This window comes from Crotalus tigris, unplaced genomic scaffold (genome assembly GCF_016545835.1).
Source record: "Crotalus tigris isolate CLP2741 ecotype Arizona unplaced genomic scaffold, ASM1654583v1 scf7180000023722.550826, whole genome shotgun sequence".
NCBI lineage: Eukaryota > Metazoa > Chordata > Lepidosauria > Squamata > Viperidae > Crotalus > Crotalus tigris.
In genome coordinates this window covers 263122-283373 of record NW_024100140.1, presented here as the reverse complement: position 1 = coordinate 283373, position 20252 = coordinate 263122, and the positions used below count along the sequence as shown (strand labels likewise).

The following is a 20252-nucleotide window of genomic DNA, read 5'->3' as shown; positions in this document are numbered from 1 at the left end:
CATCTTTTCAGACAAAAACTTTCTCACAAAAAAAGGAGAACTGATGTATTAGCAAGGAAGAGTGAAGAACTGCAGAGTGGTGGCCCCCATAGGAACAAGACAAAATAGATAAGATACTATTCACAGTGAATACATATTTTGTTGGTTCTGGAGGAGATGAAGGAAGACTCTTGAAATGGACCATGATAGGGTTCAAAAACCATAAAAGAAGGAAGATGAGTAATGAGAATCCTGTCTTCCTTATATAAAAGGCTCCAGAGAAGATTGAAGACAGAAAACATGTCCTACCATCTTGAAAGAAATAACCAGTTAATACAGTTAAAGCCCATATTTAGATGGGGAGTTCTGTAGAAATAGCTAATATTAACAGTAGCTAAAAATGGCATAAACTTTATTAGGGAACTTTACTTTACTAGTAGAGAATAGTTAATCTACCATAGTAATCCTTGGTTAGGCATACAAAAATCTGATCTCCCATTATTGTTTTACTCTGATCAGAGGAGTTAGTTATAAGAAGGTGGAAGAATGGAAGAGTGCATCTGAAACAGATATAAATTTCTTAAATAAATGCAAGTAAAATTAAAGTAATCTGTTTGCTGAAAGAAATGCTTATTTTTCTGCTCCAATAAAATGAAAAATCCATAAAGATTTTTAATTCTCTCTATACTGGAATAAATCAAGCAAAAAAATTTTATATTGCATATAATGCTATGTTGGTTCAATTTTCTGTGAATGCATAAAGCCTTCAAGACATGAATAAAACTACAGATTAGGAATTAAGGATTTGCCCCCTATTTATTTAGATAATATGTCATTGATTTTGTTCTTGCTGCATTTAAAGACAATTTAAGCTCTCTTGAAAAAAAAAATACAATTGCATGCATCTATTTGTCTTTTTTAGAAGAAGAGGAAGATATCCTTCCATTTAGTTTAGCTGGTGCATCTAAGTCAATGAATGGAAGAATACCCATCTTTCTGTTCTTGGTTTTGAAATGTTTGTCAATCTGATGCTTCTGACAGAATTAATTAGGAGAAACTCTTTTTACCCATTTGTGAAGGAATGGGATCCCCGTAACTTACTGTAAATCTGTCCACTTTTTTTAGGTTTCCTTTCTAGCCATTTTTCAATTTCCAAAGGATTTCAATCAATGTGATAATCTTATGGTAACTCAGCATTCAGATTTTCTTACCTGGTCTGATTGAGGACTAATCTATTTCTATGATAATCATGGACTTGTTTCAGTTGTTCCCAAGGATTGTTCCCTCATTGTTTTTGAGTTAGGCAGGGTGAGCATTTTCTCATGAGGGATGAGAACTTAATTCTCTAGTTAAGTTGCACAGATTCTATGGTGACTTGCTACATTCTGAACAGATACAATGTTCCATGAATTTATTTTATGAATTAAAAAAAACTTTAAAAAATGAAGGTAGTCCTAGTCTTATGATCGGTCACTTAATGACCATTCAACATTAATGCAGTCCTGCTAGGCTGCATTAACAGAGGATAGAATCAAGATCACGTAAAGTGTTAATACGACTTTAAGGTGCCTTGGTAAGGCCACACACTTGGACTACTGCATCTAGTTTTGGTCACCACGATGTAAAACAGATGTTGAAACTCTAGAAAGAGTACAAAGAAGAGTAACAAAGATGATTAGGGAACTGGAGGCTAAAACATATAAGGAACGGTTGCTGGAATTGGATATGTCTAGCTTAATGAAGAGAAGGACGAGGGGTGACATAACAGTATTCCAATATCTCACGGGTTGCCACAAAGAAGAGGGAGTTGAGCTATTCTCCAAAGCACCTTTAGGCAGGACAAGAAGCAAATGACGGAAATTAATCAGAGAGAAGCAACCTAGAACTAAGGAGAAATTTCCTGACAGAACAAATAATGAGTGGAACAACCTGCCTCCAGAATCTGTAAATGCTTCAACAATGGAAGTTTTTAAGAAGAGACTGGACAGCCATTTGCCTGAAATGGTATAGGGTTTCCTGCTGGAGCAGGGGGTTGGATTAAATGACCTCCAAGATCCCTTCCAATTGTTATTGTTGTTATTATTATTATTAGTAGTAGTAGTAAGTAGTAGTAGTAGTAATAGTAGTAGTAGTAGAGTGGACATCCCAAAAGGTAATTATGTCTTGGTTTCTAAATTCCTGTATCCATATCTTCTTCACATGATCGCTTGATTGCATTTGGGGCACTCTGAAGCTTGCCTGTATTTACAGCTGTGTTTATAGCACCTCACAGTCATGTGATCATGAGTTATACTGTTGTTGCCAGAAATTAGCATTTACTTCCAGTTTCCAGCAAAAATCACCCTATTGCAAACAATGGGCTTGCTTAACGACTAACGGCTTTGCAATTGCCACGTTTGCTTAAAACTTCCACTAAAAAGGTTATAAAATTGGGCCTGTCATGTGGTAACCTGACTTATGACTATCACTATTTACGATAGTAATTGTGGGCTCAATTACAGTCGTAACTTAAAGACTATATGTAATAGCAAATGGTTATGGAAACACTATTTTATATTGAAAAAATTATATCTCCCCCATTTACGCTGAACATCTCCCCATAGCCTAGTGAATGAAGTTTAGTTGATGCCATGTTAAATGCATTCTCACTCTGGAAATATTTACATATCAGTTTCTCAACAGAGGAAAGTTAACTACTTACGTCAGATAACTGATGAATCCAGGTAACAGCTGAGCAACATATCTAGGCAATAGGAGTCTTTCATGAGTTTGATTAATAATAGTAACAACAACAACAACAATCTTTATTGTCACTTTGCATGTACACCAATCAGCATACATAAAAATGAAATTTTGTTGCATACAGCTCTCAAAGTGTCACCACTTCTGATATACACTCCTTGTTTGTGGCCAGCTCAAGTTTCCGAACGTCCATTTTAGTCTCTAGGGAGTGAACAATGGCAAACAGGACAGATGAAACAGAGCTCCATGTGGATCAGCCCTCAAATTAGCTTGTATTTCTGCATGACAACCTCGCCTCCTTCCCCAAATTAGATCCTGTACCACTGATAACGAATCATATATATTTGGTATTATGCAGTATAAAGTTACAAAATGTGTAAAAAAAATTCTATGCCGACTTTTACAAGCTAGCATAATTCTGCTGTTGATGACATGGTGCTGGAAGAAATTTCAAAAGCACCCCAAAAGATGTTCGTGTTTGATTATATAATATTGTACAGGTTATTCTCCAGGTACAATAGGCCATTTAATAAACATCCTAAATTATGACAGACTTCCCCCAAAAACTACATATAAACTCATTTCAAAGTTACAATGGCTGCAAAATCCTGCAGTCATTCGCCATTACAATTCACCACAGGATCACTGCATTGCCCTCCCATCGCTCTCCTCCCATCTCATCCCACTGAAACACTGCAGTGCTTGGGTCTCTTCCCCATATGTCTATCATGCACAACAATTGTCTTCTGAAACTTTCCAGACTTCGTGTTGTTGGAGGAGGGCAGACCATGTGTCCCCAGCCATGCGGCAGTTATCCAAATGTAGCCACCATTTTGTGGGCAGGACAAAATGGCAGCTGCCAGAAAAATTGCTTCATTTTGCTGCTTTAGAGACGTCTGCAGAGTGTTGCAAAAGCTTTTGAAGGCTGCAGAAGCTTCTGCAGCACTGAAGAATTTGTTAAGCAAGGCAACAAAACAAAGCAGTTTGTTCCCAGACCATGCAGTAGTGACCCTAATGCAGCCACTTGTGGGCAGAACAAAATGCACAGCCACTTTTGCAACTGTGGCATGCAGCTGTGCAAAAGAAGTCATTCTAGGGTTCTAATAGGCCTCAGAGCTCTTCAAAAAGTAAGCAAGGAGAGGAATGTTTGGCCTGATGGGATGGTAAATCAGACCTAAGGTCTGGTGGGAATGGAAAAAATCCTGTTGGGTCCCAAGGCATGAGAAGTGGGTCGTGGGCTGTTTTGGAGGTGGGAGGGTCTTTGGGAGAGCCAGGGCAAGCAGGCCTGCACCTGTGCTAGGCCTCTTTCATCCAGAAGGCACCCCACACTGCACTTAATGATCTACACATTCGTTTATGTTTCCTTGGGAGAGAATAGGGGTGGGGTCATTATGACTGCTACAACATGTAACCGCAATGGGCAGATACCTTTACAGTCATGTCTTGACAACTGCCTGTATGATAATGGAGTTTAGGAATATTACTTTAGGAGTGATGCATTCAACAAAAGGCACTGTTCCAGCTGCCTGTGCATTGTGGCTTTTGCTTATTTGATGTTTTCCAAGAAGTATTTGACAGGCAGTAATCAAGACTGCTTATTCGTAGATCCTTCAACATATAAAAGGTTAAACTGGATTGATGACCATATACATCATTTCAGATTCTAAAGTTATTTCAATTCTACAGCTGCCAGACAATTTTGATCCAGAGACTGGAAAAAAATTGCTTCTGATGCACTTTCTGTAATCTTATACAAATGTGGATTGTATTATTTCATTTATTACTGGTTTTATTTTAAAATCTGTATTATTGAAGAAAAAGGGGTAAATTACTAATACATGTTGCTTTTCTTTATACTGACTTGGCCTAGATATTCTCCCATCCCATATCTCAAATTATATAGCTTTTTAGATTTTTCCTAATGAGCCAAACTATTGCTGAGAATAGGAAAACATTAATAAACACCAAAACCATGAATAAGATTGAATTCTTTTTATCTGCTGCAAGAGAAGAAAATGGCTAGCTCAACATTCTCTAGTTTTTTGACACTCAAGGTGTGATCAGAGATTACTTACCAACTGCAAGAGAATGGGGAATGAGTTCATTAAAGCTGTGCTCCCTTTCACACATTAAAAAAAAATGTCTTTCACTATGATTTGTAGATCAGTTTACACTCTTTTCCCCTTTGTACATATGCTTTCTTTTAAAAAAAATATTTAGATCTTAACTGAATTCTTTGGAGGTTTAAAAATGACTACTGTTATATATTTCCTTATATATGGTGTTATAAATGTTAAGGTTTTATTACATCTAAAGTTCTGTATGAATACATGTATGTGTTTTCTTTTTCATGCCCGTTCAGTATTATTTTTAAGAAGTAATTGGCCTTAAATGAAAGAGAAATAGAACCAAAATGGGGCCAGTGAAAAACAAATGATATGTATTAGAGTGTAAAAAATACTTGCGGTTTTAAAAACAATAACAAAATAATATCAAGACAATGATAATACACCAATCATTACAGCAGTTTTAAGGCCTCCAGATAAAAACATGTGTATATAGGGTGGGCTGGCTGATTTAACAACCCTGATGACAGTAGTTTGGAGGTAACGTATAGAGACATTTTATTCCAGATGATCTCTTATGTTTTGATCAAGTTAATATCTGTTTTAAGAAGTTTGAAACCGTGAATAGATTAAGGGGGGGGGGCTTTCTGGCCTTCCTTGCTGGATGCTTCTTTCCATCTTTGTTTAATTCACTATGCAAACATTGGACTATATTTAATAATGACATTGAAGAAAATTATATAATTTTAATATCCATCCTTAAAAAAACATTTTATTTTGTTTTAATTTGAATATTTTCCCCTTTTTTAGAATAGAAGGGGAGATTAAAAAGTTTTTTTTTTCATTTTTATAATCCAGGGTTTTTTTTGTGAGTATTAGTATTGTGCTTTTTATTTCTTTTATCATATAGGATTTTTTTTATAAAATAGGGTAGTATTTTTTAAGTATGCACTCTTTTATATAATAGTAATATTTGTCATTGTATAGTTATTGAATTTATACATTAAGATACAAATTCATAATTAATTATTTTAAAGAAATGTTGATTGTACTGTTTTATGGCTTGATAAAATAAAAATTGCAGTAGATTTTTTTTTAAAAGACTCCCTATTTAGTCGTGGAGTTTTATAAGAAGCCCAAATACTGTGTCCTACATTGTAACTCTGCCTCTATCCATGTCTGTATTTTTTCTTTAGTAGGAAAGAATTCTGATGAAAATATGAAATGGCTCATAAGATCTAATACTTGGTACCCTCAGGGATAGTTCCACCATGACTGAGTAGGAGCTACCAGAAGCAAAAAGGATGGTTAAATCTGAATAATCATAATAACAATAAGTTGTAGTAGCACCCCAGTAATAAAAATAACCTTGTGAGCTCACTTGACATGCCTATAGTGAAAAACACCTCTGATAGCAAAGGGCAAAATGATACGGCTTCTGCAAAAACCAAGCATGGACAGTTGTATTGCATCAGTACTTGAGTGCCTAGTTGCCAACAATACTTAGTCCTGCTCTGGGTCATGAGGAAAGAAGGTGACACCCCTAAAGAATGACTCCCTCTCCAGAGGCTTTCGGTCATTTAAAAGCTGGCAAAAAAAAACAAACCCAGAGATTTGATAGGCAGTAAGACACTACAGAGCCATAATAACCAAGGCAGTGAATTTCTGCTTTGATTGTATTAACTGCCAAAGCATCCCTGTACTTTAGAGCCAAGAAGTCTTGAAGCCTGCTGACTGGTTTTCTAACAGTTGAAGTCCAAACCATTCTAAAGAGTGTTCCTTGAGGAAATGGTTCATTGTTACATTGAGATGGGCCAATTCTTAGCAAATCTATAATTCTTCATCAACCTTTGTATAAATTGTGATTCTACCCACTTTTTTCCTATTCTAGATAAGATTTATGTATTGTGTTACATTACCATTTGAAGCCAAACAATCCTTTACCTATTGTGTGTGTGGAAAATAATTCTGTTTGAGTTAGAGCCCAATGCATAAAGCTTTACTTAGTGCTTGTTTGCATACTTGCTAAGGGTAAATAACAAATTGGTGATGTTCATGTGCTTATGGGTAATACAAAGAACAAAGCAAATTGCATTCATTTTGTTAGTTTGCTGCTACTGCTGGGATGTAAATGACCTGGACTCATTATTACCCTAATATTGTTTAACATACCATGAAATGCTCTGGAAGTCAGAAGCAGGATTCCCCCTCCCTTGTGTGTCCTTGGTCCATCTGGTGTAAATAAAGAGCTTATTGCTGTATTTTAGCTGTCATCATGCTGTATTTGTACAATCCAAAGCAAGATTGTCCATGCTAGTAGAGCTGAGATTTTTCTGTTGCTTGAATATTCTTTTGTCTGGAAGGAGGTAATTGTTCTCTTTCAGCTAATATTGCAGGAGGCCATTCATCCAGGGAATCTCCAACAAAACTAAATGAATTATTCCTGTTGATCTGATTCATCAGCTGCCACATGGAAGGGTTTGGAGCATGGAAAGAAATGTGTTTCTCCTGTTTAAACAAGATTATTTATGCCTTCAGCAAGAACTGAAAAATGATCCGTCATTCCTTTTCTTTTGAGATATCAATTTCTTTCCAACTTTTGCTGAATTTGCAAAAACAATCTAATCTATTAATAGTCATTATAAAATAGAATCACTTTTAACATTTAATTCTAATATTTTAATTTCTCTCTTCTAGGGGGTTCATATAGAGGCAGATTACAATCCCTTGTTGAACTCTCTTGCAGTGTATGGATGGCAGCTGACCTGTGTGCTTCCCACTCCAATTGTAAAGAAAAAGAGGTATAGTCAAGAAATGGCCTTTCGTTAAGTCTAAGAGTAAATAATAAAAACTGTCATTGATCTTACAATAGGGATCTTCTTTGGAAGCTTTTGTACAGCCTGCACAGAAGCTACCTATATAACAATAGAGCATGAAGTGTTCAGCCCTTTCTCTTTTTGTGCTGATAATCTTGCAGTGCAAGTAGAAAGCAGTCTTTGGCAAGCACAGGGGAAACTATGCAAACTGCAGATGCAAGTCCTATCAATTATCTGAGACATTATCAATTGTTTAATTTTCTTTTCCTGATGAAAGAGTGGATGAGGGCATTCCTCCTTGCTGGCTCATATCCCAGATTGTTCTTTAATGTAGGAGTAATATTCACCTGCACAACATTTTACTTTTCTCAAAGAGTCTTTAATCTCCAGACACAGGGATGCTTTTTGGAGGGGGTTGTGGAAAGCTACAGGGGAACAGGAAAATTTCATCCCATGAATATAAATGATTGTCATAGAATTCAAAAATACAAAAACCATGTGGCTTCCATGCCATTTGCTGCTACTATCCGGTGTATGTCTGCCATTTATCTTTGTTCCTTTGTAGAAGTTTTCATCTTTAAACACCATTAGCACTGGATTCAGTATGCGAGGATATTAAACCAGCATCTCGAGGCCAATAACAAACACAATTCCCCTGCCTCTCTAAAAAGTACTGAATTTTTGCTCGTATTCTTAAAATGGTAGCCAAGATCTAACATAGAATTAGTGAGGCTCTTGAATAGCCATCCTTAGTATGATGCACTAGCCTTGAATTGCTGTCCCCAACAGTTTACCCCAGTTGTATTGATCATGGATGATAGATCTTGCAATCTGAAGCATCTGGAAGGGAGCAAAGCTGGGACTGTTTTAAATTGCACCTGTCAATACCAGAGGGGAAATGCAAATACTTAATTTCCATCCTCATCCCCTTAAAGATAGTGCTTGAGCACCACATATGGAGTTGTTCTGTTTTTCCTAGAAAATGGCTAGGAAGTGACAGCTTGGCTTATCAACTTGAATTCATTTATCGACATGGATTATTGCTGATTACATTCATTTTTACACTCTGTTTTTTGTTACTTCAACTACATTTGTAGTAGTGTTGCTGTTACTAACCAGCTGGATGAGGGGAACAAATTACATTAGGATTGAAGAACCCATATAGCAAACTTTTTCACTATGAACCTATTTAATCAGATGTTTGAAAGTTAGTAATTGTCACATAATATGTTTATGATCTCGATAAATTGATTATATATTGAATGGCTATAGATGATAGGCTCAGTATTTGCAAATATATTTGCCCCTGTTGAATAAGCCACTTAATTAAAGCATAATACTGAATGGTTAATTAGAAAGGCCTCTTTAGCAAATTTAAATAAGGAATTACCTTAAATATCTTAATAGGCCTGGTTAATATTTGAATAGAAGACCTCTATTGAATACCTAGGCTTTAAACCAGACAGAGAAATTGAAAAGATGTCTTGAAAGAAGGCACTGATAAAACACTTCTGTAACAGGCACTCCCCCCCCCAAAAAAAGATGTATGTACGTGTCCATTAGTCATCAGAAGTTGATCTTGACTGAAAGAAGACTTTATTTTTATAGTACATGTAATATAATGGGAAAAAAAGTTGACGGTTGAAGATTTCCTACTTTGGCCCAATTTAGCGCTGACTTCGTGTTCCAGGTTAGTGTTGTAGTTAGTACTATAGAGCCTGTGTGATGGAGTGGCAGTGGAGATACCAGTTTCAAATCTGCACCAATGATGGAAGCGCACTGGGTAGCTTTGGAGTATGATAGAGAGTTTCTCAGCCCAACCAACCTCATAAGGACATTTTCAGGAAAAATGGGAGGAAGGAGCGTTTATACTCTGCCTTGAGCTTCTGGAAGGTACAAATTTGACAAATTATATTCCAGACAATTACATTAAGTATTCTGTGTGTATCAATCCATTGCACATAACTGTTAATTGATGGGATATAGACAACAGTATGTTGGAAGATTTTAATTAGAAAAATCTACCACTAAATAATGAAAAATACTTTATTAGATTCAAATATGTTTTTCGTTTCTCCTTTAGGCAAAAACAATAAACTCCAATGAGCCCTTAAACATAAACTAATTTATTATGATGTACATGTTTTAATCTTTAAAGTGTTATCGTACGTTGTTTAAGTCTTACAGAAGTCTTTTAAGACTTCTCTGATATATGAAGATCCTAGGTTTTTTTTAAATTTGTGAACCAAGGAATGTTTAGGGAGATCTTTAAAACAAGGCCTATAGAATTTGGACTGAATGCAGTCAAAATATGTAAGACTATTTTTAAAATGGGTCTGGCATAGTTCTCCAACGTAGTAAATTACGATATATATTATTTTTAACCAAATCTTCTCTTGGAATAAAGGTGATATAGTATATGTGGCTATATTTTTGGAGGGGGGTGGAGGTTGGATTGTGCTACCCCAAGCTTACAATCACACCTTTCTATTGAGATTTCAGTTAAAGAAACAGTGAATTAAAATACAATCTGTACAGTCTGAGTGTTGTTAGGTAGTGAATACAACAGGTATTTTCTTTCCTTACATTCATAACAGTATGAAGATACCTACCATAAGGGCTACACATTTTAAGAACTGTTTATTGATTAAAAGTTTATTTTTCAGTTCAAAAACATTTTAATAGCTAAACAGTTTTATGTGGTGCCCACATAAGGTCCTTTTACACCTTGGATGGACCTTCCAAAAGCTGCTGTTGAAAGATCCTCTTGAAAAGTAACAGGAGGGAATTGTTATTAAATACCTGAGTAACCATATTAAATTCAACTCACATTAAATTTAAATCAATTTTAGTTTTTTAATGCAACTCTGACACATCACTCAAGTATCAAGTTTTCTGCCCAGAGGTGGTATACTTCAAATTGTATCGCGATGAGAGAGTTCAGAAAAAGCTTATAGAGAATTGACAAGAACAATCCTAGTGACTTCAGTGAATAGTCCTTAATTTTAAAGGGCAATATGTAGGTATGGAAAACATTCTCAGGTTAGTGTTTTTAATTTTTATTTTGTAGAGATGGAAAACTAGCCACAAAGCAGATTGTCTTTCTTCAGAGACCTTTCCTGCCCCAGAAAACCAAGAGGAAGCAACCTAAGGTATATGGCCTTACACTGTTTAGTTTATTTGTCTTGGCAAAGCTTTCATATTTTAATTGAATTTAATTGAATAACTTATATTTTAGTAAGCAACATGTCAGTTGATTATTATTTAACTTTGCTGTTATTTTCAATTATGGCTTAGTTAAGAAAGCTAACATACAGCAATAAAGTATATAAAAGATAAAAAAAGAGGAAGCAAGGACAAGGAACACCTTAATTTAGATGGAGTAACACAGAACTCTTCTTAGTCAGTCCAGTCAGCCTTGAGGAATGCTAGGAATTATAATTTTAGTTGGAACATGGCTTGCTTCCTTTCCATCTCTCCAATGAGTTATTACACTCCCTCCCTTTTGCCTTTACATATTTAAAGCTTGGACTCTGCTTTGGCTAATTAAAAGGAAAGACATGTCAAAAGGTAAGGTCATGAAGTAAGATATTTTAGTTTATGATCTTTATTACCCAGGAAAAGAAAAAAAACCAAAATACCAAGTGTTATTTGATAGGAGTATGCCCAGATTCACAGGTAATAGTTTGAGACTTCACTTTGGACTTTGGCCCATTTAATTGCAAACTGAGGCACATGTGGTCTAATTAGATCTGGACAGAACGTATTTAAAATGGGAAGACTTGTTTGTCCTTTTGTTGACCATAAGAGAAATTTAAAAGGTTGTAGTGCTTTTGATTATATCAAAATGCTACAGAATTTGCAACTCAGTTTATAACAGGAATAAGATTGCCAAATATAATCAAAATATTTTGAACCTCTGCTTCTTCAACAACTATTATTTAAAATTCCTTTAATTTGACATAACTTGATTAAATTTGGACTAACAATAACTTGGTAAGTCAGTATAGAAGAACTATTCTAATTTTAATTAGATTGAAGACTGGTTGTGCAAGAACTATGATGTCCTTTTCTGAATGCAGTGAAGCAGGCTTCCACTCAAGCACATAAACACATGAAAATCGGCATATTCAAATTATTTTTTTCTATCTTACGACTTTTGTTGTTTTATCGTATAAAATAATGAAGAAAAATAAAAATAGGAAATTAAGAGAAGTAAAAAGAGGGAAGAAAATAAGCGGTACAAGAGAATAAAGAAAAAGTATTGATTTCCAACTCTTTTTATCACAATACAAAATAACATTACAGCCTCAATTTTTTTACTTTTAGATATTAGTATATAACTAGCCATTTCTGTAACAACAAATCTATCTAATCAGCAAAACCAAAGTCAAAATTTCATTTTTTTATCACAAGCACAAAATCCAGAAGTGATATCCAAATAAAAGACATCTTTAAATATATTCTCCTTTTTGAATATAACAGTTAATTTAATGATTTCTGCTTTATCATCCATGCTGTGGAAATAATATGTATTTCCATTTGCACTTAATAATCTTTATAAACTATCACCATTTATATTAACAAAAGTTATGCTATTCTTTCAGATCCTTTAATCTTAAAGGAAAAAAAATGCTTTCCCCCCCATCCATTTTAAAACACTAAACTTTTCTGTAAAAGCATTTCTAAAATCAAAACATTCTAATACATCTTTTTTTAGCTTCCCCTTAGCATACATACTTTAAAGTTTACTTTCAGACCAATAAAATTCCAACTCTAATTAACTCATTAAATTTAGATCCCTCCCTCCAAACTACCCTCATAGAATATTTTTTTTCTTCTTGTATACATCCTTTTTAAAAATCTAACCTTTTCTTTAAGCTAATACATTTTTTCTTTAACTTTCTCTTAACATAGATACTTTCAAATATACTTCAATAATATACAAACTTTAGGAATTACTTAAGTATTATATATAAAGGAAGAATACATTTTCAAACTTTAGATTAAGACTTTCTTTCAATTTCAAATATCAGACCGATAAAAATCCATCCTAATTCCAATTGACTCATTAAATTTAAGTCACTCCTTCCAGCTTGTCTTCATGGAATAAAATCTTTTTCTTCTCTGTAGAAGAAAGTAGTTATAAGGTTCTCTTTTTCTCAAGGATTTCTCAACCTTATTAATGTCCATGAGGAAAATTCCCAAACTTGTCCATTTAAAAGTTGCAGATTTTCTTGAAGCTCCTCTTTCAATTGTGTTGGGAGGTTTATATTTAAATCATCATAATAAAAATTGGTGTCAGGTTTATATTTTTCTTCTTCTTGTTGTGCCATATGGACATTGGCGATCATGTTGGCGATCCTGTTTTTATCAGCAGCCGCATGAAAAAGTGCTTCTGAGTTTTGTCCAAACTAATCCCTTAGATTTTGAAGCCACAATGTTCTTCTTCTGCCTGGACCTCTTTTGCCTTCAATCTTTCCCTAGAGAATTAAATGGAGTATGCCGTATTTTTCTGGGTGTCGCATCACATGTCCGAAATATTCTAATTTTTGTTTTTTAATTGTTTTGATGATTTCCTACGTAACAGCCGCCTGTAAATCCACATTTCAAATGCTTCTAGTCTCTTCAGGTGCATTTGATTCCTCTGCATTGTTAGCTACTTGTGAAATTGCTTTGGTGGTTTGGTAACTTTCTCTTTGCCTCTCTGAAGTAGTTTGAGAAGTTTTTTTTAATATCCTTGGAACGTAGCTGATTTATGAACTGATGGATTTTATTTAAATATTTTTCAAATACATCTCTAATAATTTGCTCCTCCATCTTCTTAATTCCCTTTTTAGTCATAGAGTAGCTTTTTTGTAAGTCACTTAAGAATTGCTGGCCAATCAAGAATCATAAAAATCGGAAAGTTTTAGCCATTCACAGCAAAGCAGACCAAGCTACAAATTACTAAAAATAATAGAACCACAGCTTTCTGCCCTTATATTTCTTCATCAACTTTTGTTTTTGTTTTTAAAAAAGATACTCCACACTTCTTTATTTTAGCTTGCCTTCAGCAGCCTTCTTCCTTGTTGTTTAACAATGAATAAATCCCAAGAATGGCCCAGATTTTCAAAAAGGAATAACAGGCTATGGCTAATGAGAGCCTTTTTTAACTTAATAAAGATTAAAAGTCCTTAAAAATGATTAAGGCATCATCAGTTCGAAAAATAAATTCCAAAACAACTGCTTCTTCAATGAACTGATTGCAATCCTGTCCCCCCAGCTTTCGGCATGCAGGCTGCTTTGAAGCACAGCTTCTAAAGCTACTTGCTTTATTGGAGGATCTTGAGGGATAATTCTAGGACTTTCCCTTACCTAGGAGAGTCATATAAACTAAAGAAATGCCAGTTTCTTCTGTTGGTAAGTTGAAAAAGCTACAGCCCAGTGTGTTGTCAGTTGGCCATCTTTTCACCAGAAGTCAACATATTTAAATTATTTTTTGATGCATTTCACAAAGAAATAGTATTATGATTTGAATAGGAGGGCAAATGGAATAGTAGAACTAAATAGCATTCGTCATATTGCTAACAGATAGGCTCCAACCACTCTGTGACCCAAAGAGAAAGAAATAAATGTTTAGTATACCAAGCCATTAGAAGTAGTTTAAAGAAGTTGCTTTCCAGCCTTACAGCATTGATATCAAGGTAGTGTAATTCTCTAGATCATTAGTACACACTGAATTAAGAAGGCAAACACAGTTCCTGAAATCTAAGTATTTTATTCACTGTTCCTTCCTTTCCCATCAGTCGTGATACCCCATTACTGTATCCCTATATCTAAAAGTACCAGGTATGGGCCACAATTCTTGTATCTCTTTGCTGCCATTTAGTGATCATATGAATTTTTGCACCCAAAATTTGGTAGCGCTGCTAAATTTACACTGTATTTTCCCCAGGTTGTTCTAGCTCTGATTTTACTCTGATAAATCATTAGTATGCTCTGGCCACAGTAGAATTTACTTTTTCCATAGTTAAATGTGAATGATGTATTTAAAGAAGAAAATCTAAAGACAGACTATATGTTCCTTTTGAATGGACAGAAATTTGAAGGAAAAATCTTGCTAAAATTGTGGTGCTGCAAGGTGATTTCTGAACACATGTCAGCATTTCTGTCAGAAAAAAAGAAATAGGATATGAAAAAGATCTAACTGAACAAATTAGCTGCATGAATTAGGAAAGTGTTCAGATAGATGATGTTGGTCCAGTTTAGCTAACCTACTATAGTAGTGAATTCATACTGCTAATCTCACCCTTAATTGTTTTGGAGGCTAGGAGTGTTCTTTGGGGAGCTTAATTAGCCAGAATTTGTTAGCTAAGGAATTTGTTGGAGAGCAATTTTTTAAACTTGATTGTGTTAATTTTTTATTATTGATCATCACACAGTCAGTCAGATGTACGTACTGGATTTGGCATTTTTGTCTACCTCTCAAGTCCCTACCAAGGATCTGGGATAGATAGATGTGGATGTTTGATGGCATCACAGATATTGTCACAGGATGGAAGCTGTTCCTAGTAAGGCTGCTTTTTGCAACTGATTGATGGCAAATTTATTATGCCAGTGGTGTTCAAGTGATGCTCCAGTTGTTTGGGGATAGCACCCAAAGCGCCTATTACTATTGGTACTACCCTTGCTTGCTTTTGCCACAGTCTTTCTATTTCTATTTGTAGGTCTTTGTATTTTGTTATCTTCTCCAGTTCTTTCTCGTCTATTCTGCTGTCTCCAGGCATTGCCATGACCACTATTCAGACTTTTTTGTCTTTCTTATCGACAATTGTTAAGTCCAAGGTGTTATGTTGCGGATGCCTGTCTGTTTAAATTCTGAACGCCCAGAGCAATTTAACCTCTTCATTTTCTATGACTTTCTCTATGTTATGGTCCCACCAGTTCTTGCTTGCAGGCAAATAACATTTCTTGCACATCTTCCAATACATCATTGTTGCAACTTTGTCATGTTACTGCTTGTAGTTAGTCTATGAGATTTTCTTGCAGCAGTTTACCAGATAGTCCACTGTTTCTTCAGTTTCTTTGCATAGGTGGCACTTACTGTCTGTTGCTATCTTCTGAATTTTGACTTTGTATGCATTTGTCCTTAAGGCTTGGTCTTGTTGCAGCCAGAATTAGTTCCTTGATCTCTTTCTTCAACTTTCCTGCTCTTAGCCATTGCCAGGTCTTCTTATTATCTCCTTTCCCAGCAATTTTTTTTAATGTAGTAGCCATGTGGTGCTTTGTCTTTTAGTTCTGCTTGAGTCCAGTCCACTATTCCATCTGTGTATCTAATGACTAGAGTTGCCCAGGTATTGATTGCCTTCGTAGTATTTCCTCCATTGAGTTTGGACTTTAAGATCTTTTTCACTCTCTTGATGTATTCACCTCTAATTTTTTTCTTGACTTCAGTGTGCTTGATGTTGTCAGCTTGAAGGATACCCAAGTACAGTATTTATAGTAATCTTCCTGATCCAGACTCTTAATGTTATTTTCGAGGGGCATTTTGATTTCTTCAGTTTTCACTATTTTTCCTTGTTTGATAGTAAATGTGACACAGTATTATTATTATTATTATTATTATTATTATTATTATTATTATCATCAGCATTATATAACTAATAATATATTATTAGTAGTAATAACATTATTATCATTATTATTATATAATAACTGTTAATAGTAACAACAACAACCAGCCATCAAACATCTACCTATCCCCATTCCTTGGAAAGGACTCTATAGATGGATAAAAATGCCAAATCCGGTCTAAATTTTTCAACCATTATTATGGTTCTTCATACAGTCAGACAGATGTTCAGATTGATTTGGCATTTTTGTCCACCTATCAAGTTCTTCCCAAGTACATGGGATAAGCAGATGTTGATGTTTGATGGTGTTAGAGGTATTATTAGATGTAAGTTGTTCCAAGTAAAGCTGCCTTTTGCAATTGACTGATAGTGATTTTGTCATAGATGTTCAGTGGCATTCAAGTGGTTCTCCAATTGTTTTGGGATTGCAGCTAAGACAGCTATTACTATTGGTACTACCTTTATTTTCTTTTGCTGCAGTTATTTCTATGTCTATTTGCAGATCATTATTATAGTTATTATAATAAAAATAATTGGGAGTCCTCATAGTGATGCTTAAAGGATTCCTATAATATCAGGAAATACTGAATTTATCAAAGTCGAACAACCTAATTTTACAAAAAAGCACCCTGCTTTGAATTACCTTTATTCTTGGATGTTACCTTAATAATTCTTAGGAACCTGGTTAGCTTTTGAATTATTCAGTTTCAGCTAATCTTAGATCATGCATCTAACTGAAGGTTATTCCAACATAATACATTGAGAGTAAAAGAACTTGAAAGAAAAAACATATTTGAATAATTGAAGTTGAAAGATTATGTCATAAACCAGCCAGACGGCACTTAGGAAATGTGCACATTGACAAAATTTCCATCTGTCCATTACAAAAAAAAAATCACACTCCTTGGATCTACAGATGTACTACACTGATACATTATGACATTCTAGATTCTTGGGAATAACTCAGTGCAAATGAAGTCCAACACCAGCTAGAGAATTGGCAGCTGTGATTTCATATTGTGTATAATACATCCTACAGAATATTTCCTTCCACAGCCTTTTTTTTCATTTTGCACTTGCCAGTGTGTAATATTTTTCAAAAAATTGAGTACTTTACTTTATTGTGGAAACAACCATACAAGAAGATAAAGTACACAAGTATTTATCAGATGATAGATGAAATCTCTAATGCATTTTTTGTTTTGTTTACTAGGATCCCTATTGGTTAAAACTTTGCAAGGTTTCAGATTCAATCCTGAAACAGTACTTCAGAGCACAGAAACCTGGAAAGATGCAGCTGCTGTAACAAGTTGTCAATTGGCACTGTGTTTCTGCTTTTGCATATTCCAGAAGACCTTGTCAGAAGCACTGTAAAACCCTCCTTTTGCACAAGGCTTCCTGTTTTCATCTATTAAGAAAATATTCTAACTACAGTGAAAGGTTTTAGTTTGTGAACTAAGCATATTCTTTTAAGGTAAAAAAATAACCTGCTGGAGCTACTAAATCACGATTAACACATTTTAAAAATACAACTAATAAAAGGCTGTTGACATAGGGAATTCACCTTTTTTTTCTCCTGAGAAGCTTAAGGATGTATCTGCAGAACAGTATCTGACACTCAAAGTAATGTCCTTTTTTTTTTTTTTTCAAAATCACTTCTATTTAAAAAGCAAGAACCAGAAGATTGTGTTGTCTTGGGACAAGTTTTTAAAATTAAACTGGCAAGTGAAGATTTCTCCAGATTTCTCTTCTTTTTCTAGCATAACCTGTACTATTATATCTGTTTTCAGTTTCATTGGAGGTTCTCTAAGCAAGACCAACACCAGAAGCAAGACAAGAAACCTCTGAAGGCAAAACTAAGTGCCAGAGTCCAACAGCAGCAGACAATAGAAAAGCAGGAGTCAGAAGCCACAAATAGAAAAAATTCAGAAACACGGTTCTCCACAAATGATTTGCAATTCCCAGTAATTTCATATCAGCAGCTGGCTTGTGCTGAAGACAGAACTGTTGAGCACAGAGCTATACCTTCCTACAACAATGAGATGCCTGCAGAAACGTGGAATGCAAGACAGAGTGGTGATCAAGACATGGGGGGCTTCTGTTTGAGCCAGAAAGGCACATATAAAAATTGTGAAAGCCAGATGTTTCAGGAGCATTGCATCACAGCAGATGATGGGATGTGTGAGGCACAAGGTGCAGAAACTGGCTGGATCCCTGAGGTTTCAGTTGATTGAGAGGGGCAAATATTTGCCAAAATAAAGAACTCATTTTGATTATCACAGTTAAACATAACTCTACAGTAAACTTGATTTGATGAGTTTTATAGGTACTTAGAAGAAACATTAGCACTACTGTATCTTCATTTTAGCAGTAGATCAAACTTATTCAGCCTTTTTTTGCTAATCATGCAATTTTATGGGTAAAGAACACTTTATACTTAATATAATATTTTTAAATAAAGTATTATTGATGTGTACCACTTTTTTATTCTCTTCCAGAGAATGGAATTTAGGAGTTTAGAAGCTTTAAATAACTGGTGATAATTAGATTTTGTCTTAGTGAAACCATTTGTATTGTCTTTGGATTAAATACTCTTTTTCAGAATTGTAAAGCAATAATGGAGATTCATATTTTGTTTGAAAACCACTAGTGATGGAGAAACAAAGCACACAATAATTTTCTATATATTTGTCCAATATATCTGTTTACTATTCAATCACTTAATAATCCAAACTATAAAACAATATGTTTATTTTTCAAAAAAGCACCATATTAAGTTTGTATTAATTAAAAAAGATTGGGTTCCTGTCATCTTCTTGTGTTGCAAAGAGAGGAAGCCTTGCTCAGAATTTCACGGAATAAATAGTACCAGAATGAAAGCCACTGTGGTCTTGAAATATGTGGGTTGATAAGAAAAATAAATTTCCTACACAATGATTCCACACAATGTGACAGTTTTCTCATATTTTGCAAATAGTAGTCTTTACAATAAAACTTGTGTAATTTGAATTTGTAAACCTCTATACTTGAATCTAATTGTACATATTCGTAGTTGCTTCTCTTATTACTGATTCATTATTTGGCCACTGTTCAGATTTTATAACGTGTTTTGAAAATGCTGTCTTTATACAAATTGAAACTTAGAGACTATAAAAATACTGTTTCTTTTCCCAGCTGGCTGATTCATGTTTGATAGTTCCCATTAGTTTTTCTGTAAAGTGTTTTAATTCAATAAAACATGGTCTCTAGGTACACATAATGCATACTTAACCTGTTTTTTTTAACTGTCAGCTTCATGTACAAGAAATGGCAATTTGCAGAACATTTTAAAACAAATGTGGACTACTTCAAATGGACACATAAGATATAATGGAAAAATAGTTTAAAGCATTTGTTCAATACACACCCAAGACACTTCTATCCATCCCCCCCTAACAACTGAAGAATGTTTATTCTAGCTACAGCTGCTTAGCTAACTATTAAGAAATAACTCCATTTATTTTTAGCATTCAATAAACAAGAATTCCCGTTTCCCAAAGCAAGCCATACCTTAAGCTTTTGCTTCAATACAACCTGTAATCTATGTGCATCCAGGTAGAACAGGACAATAACCATAAACAATTAGAAATATTTAAATCTGGATTTGCCTAACATTATCTAGAATCCAGAGCATAAAACATATGTCTACGAAAGGAATTCATAGGGTATGGTAACAAAAAAAAGTCAAGATGGTGACCATGGCAGTGTGATTGACACTCTGCCTGTTTTTCATGTGTATCGTACATATAGCACCTGTGCTTTGTGGCTGCCATCTTGACTTTTCTTTAATCATATCTTGTGGACACTCCTGTATCTATAGAACCTTTGAGGGAGAAAGTACACCCTCTTGAATCCGGTGTGCATACCAAAGGATCAGAAGTAGTTCTTCACCAAATCACCCTTATTTACTCCCATTTTAGTTCTGGTCAATTAAGTTTAGTTACCCTTTTGGCCAAATCAAACAACAACAGCTTGATATTAATGCTATAGTTTTC

General features: G+C 34.7%; 1 protein-coding gene across 2 annotated transcripts in view; it reads left to right on the top strand.

Moving 5' to 3' along the window:
* Positions 1 to 19097, top strand: part of RFTN1 (raftlin, lipid raft linker 1) — a 118454-nt gene extending 99357 nt beyond the window's left edge. For both annotated transcript variants that reach the window (XM_039321231.1, XM_039321232.1), the window contains exons 8-10: positions 7485 to 7588; positions 10674 to 10755; positions 18009 to 19097. In XM_039321231.1, coding sequence (XP_039177165.1) covers positions 7485 to 7588; positions 10674 to 10755; positions 18009 to 18452 — 630 coding nt within the window. In that variant the 3' untranslated portion in view covers positions 18453 to 19097. The remainder of the gene's footprint in view (positions 1 to 7484; positions 7589 to 10673; positions 10756 to 18008) is intronic.
* The last annotated feature ends 1155 nt before the right edge of the window (positions 19098 to 20252 follow it).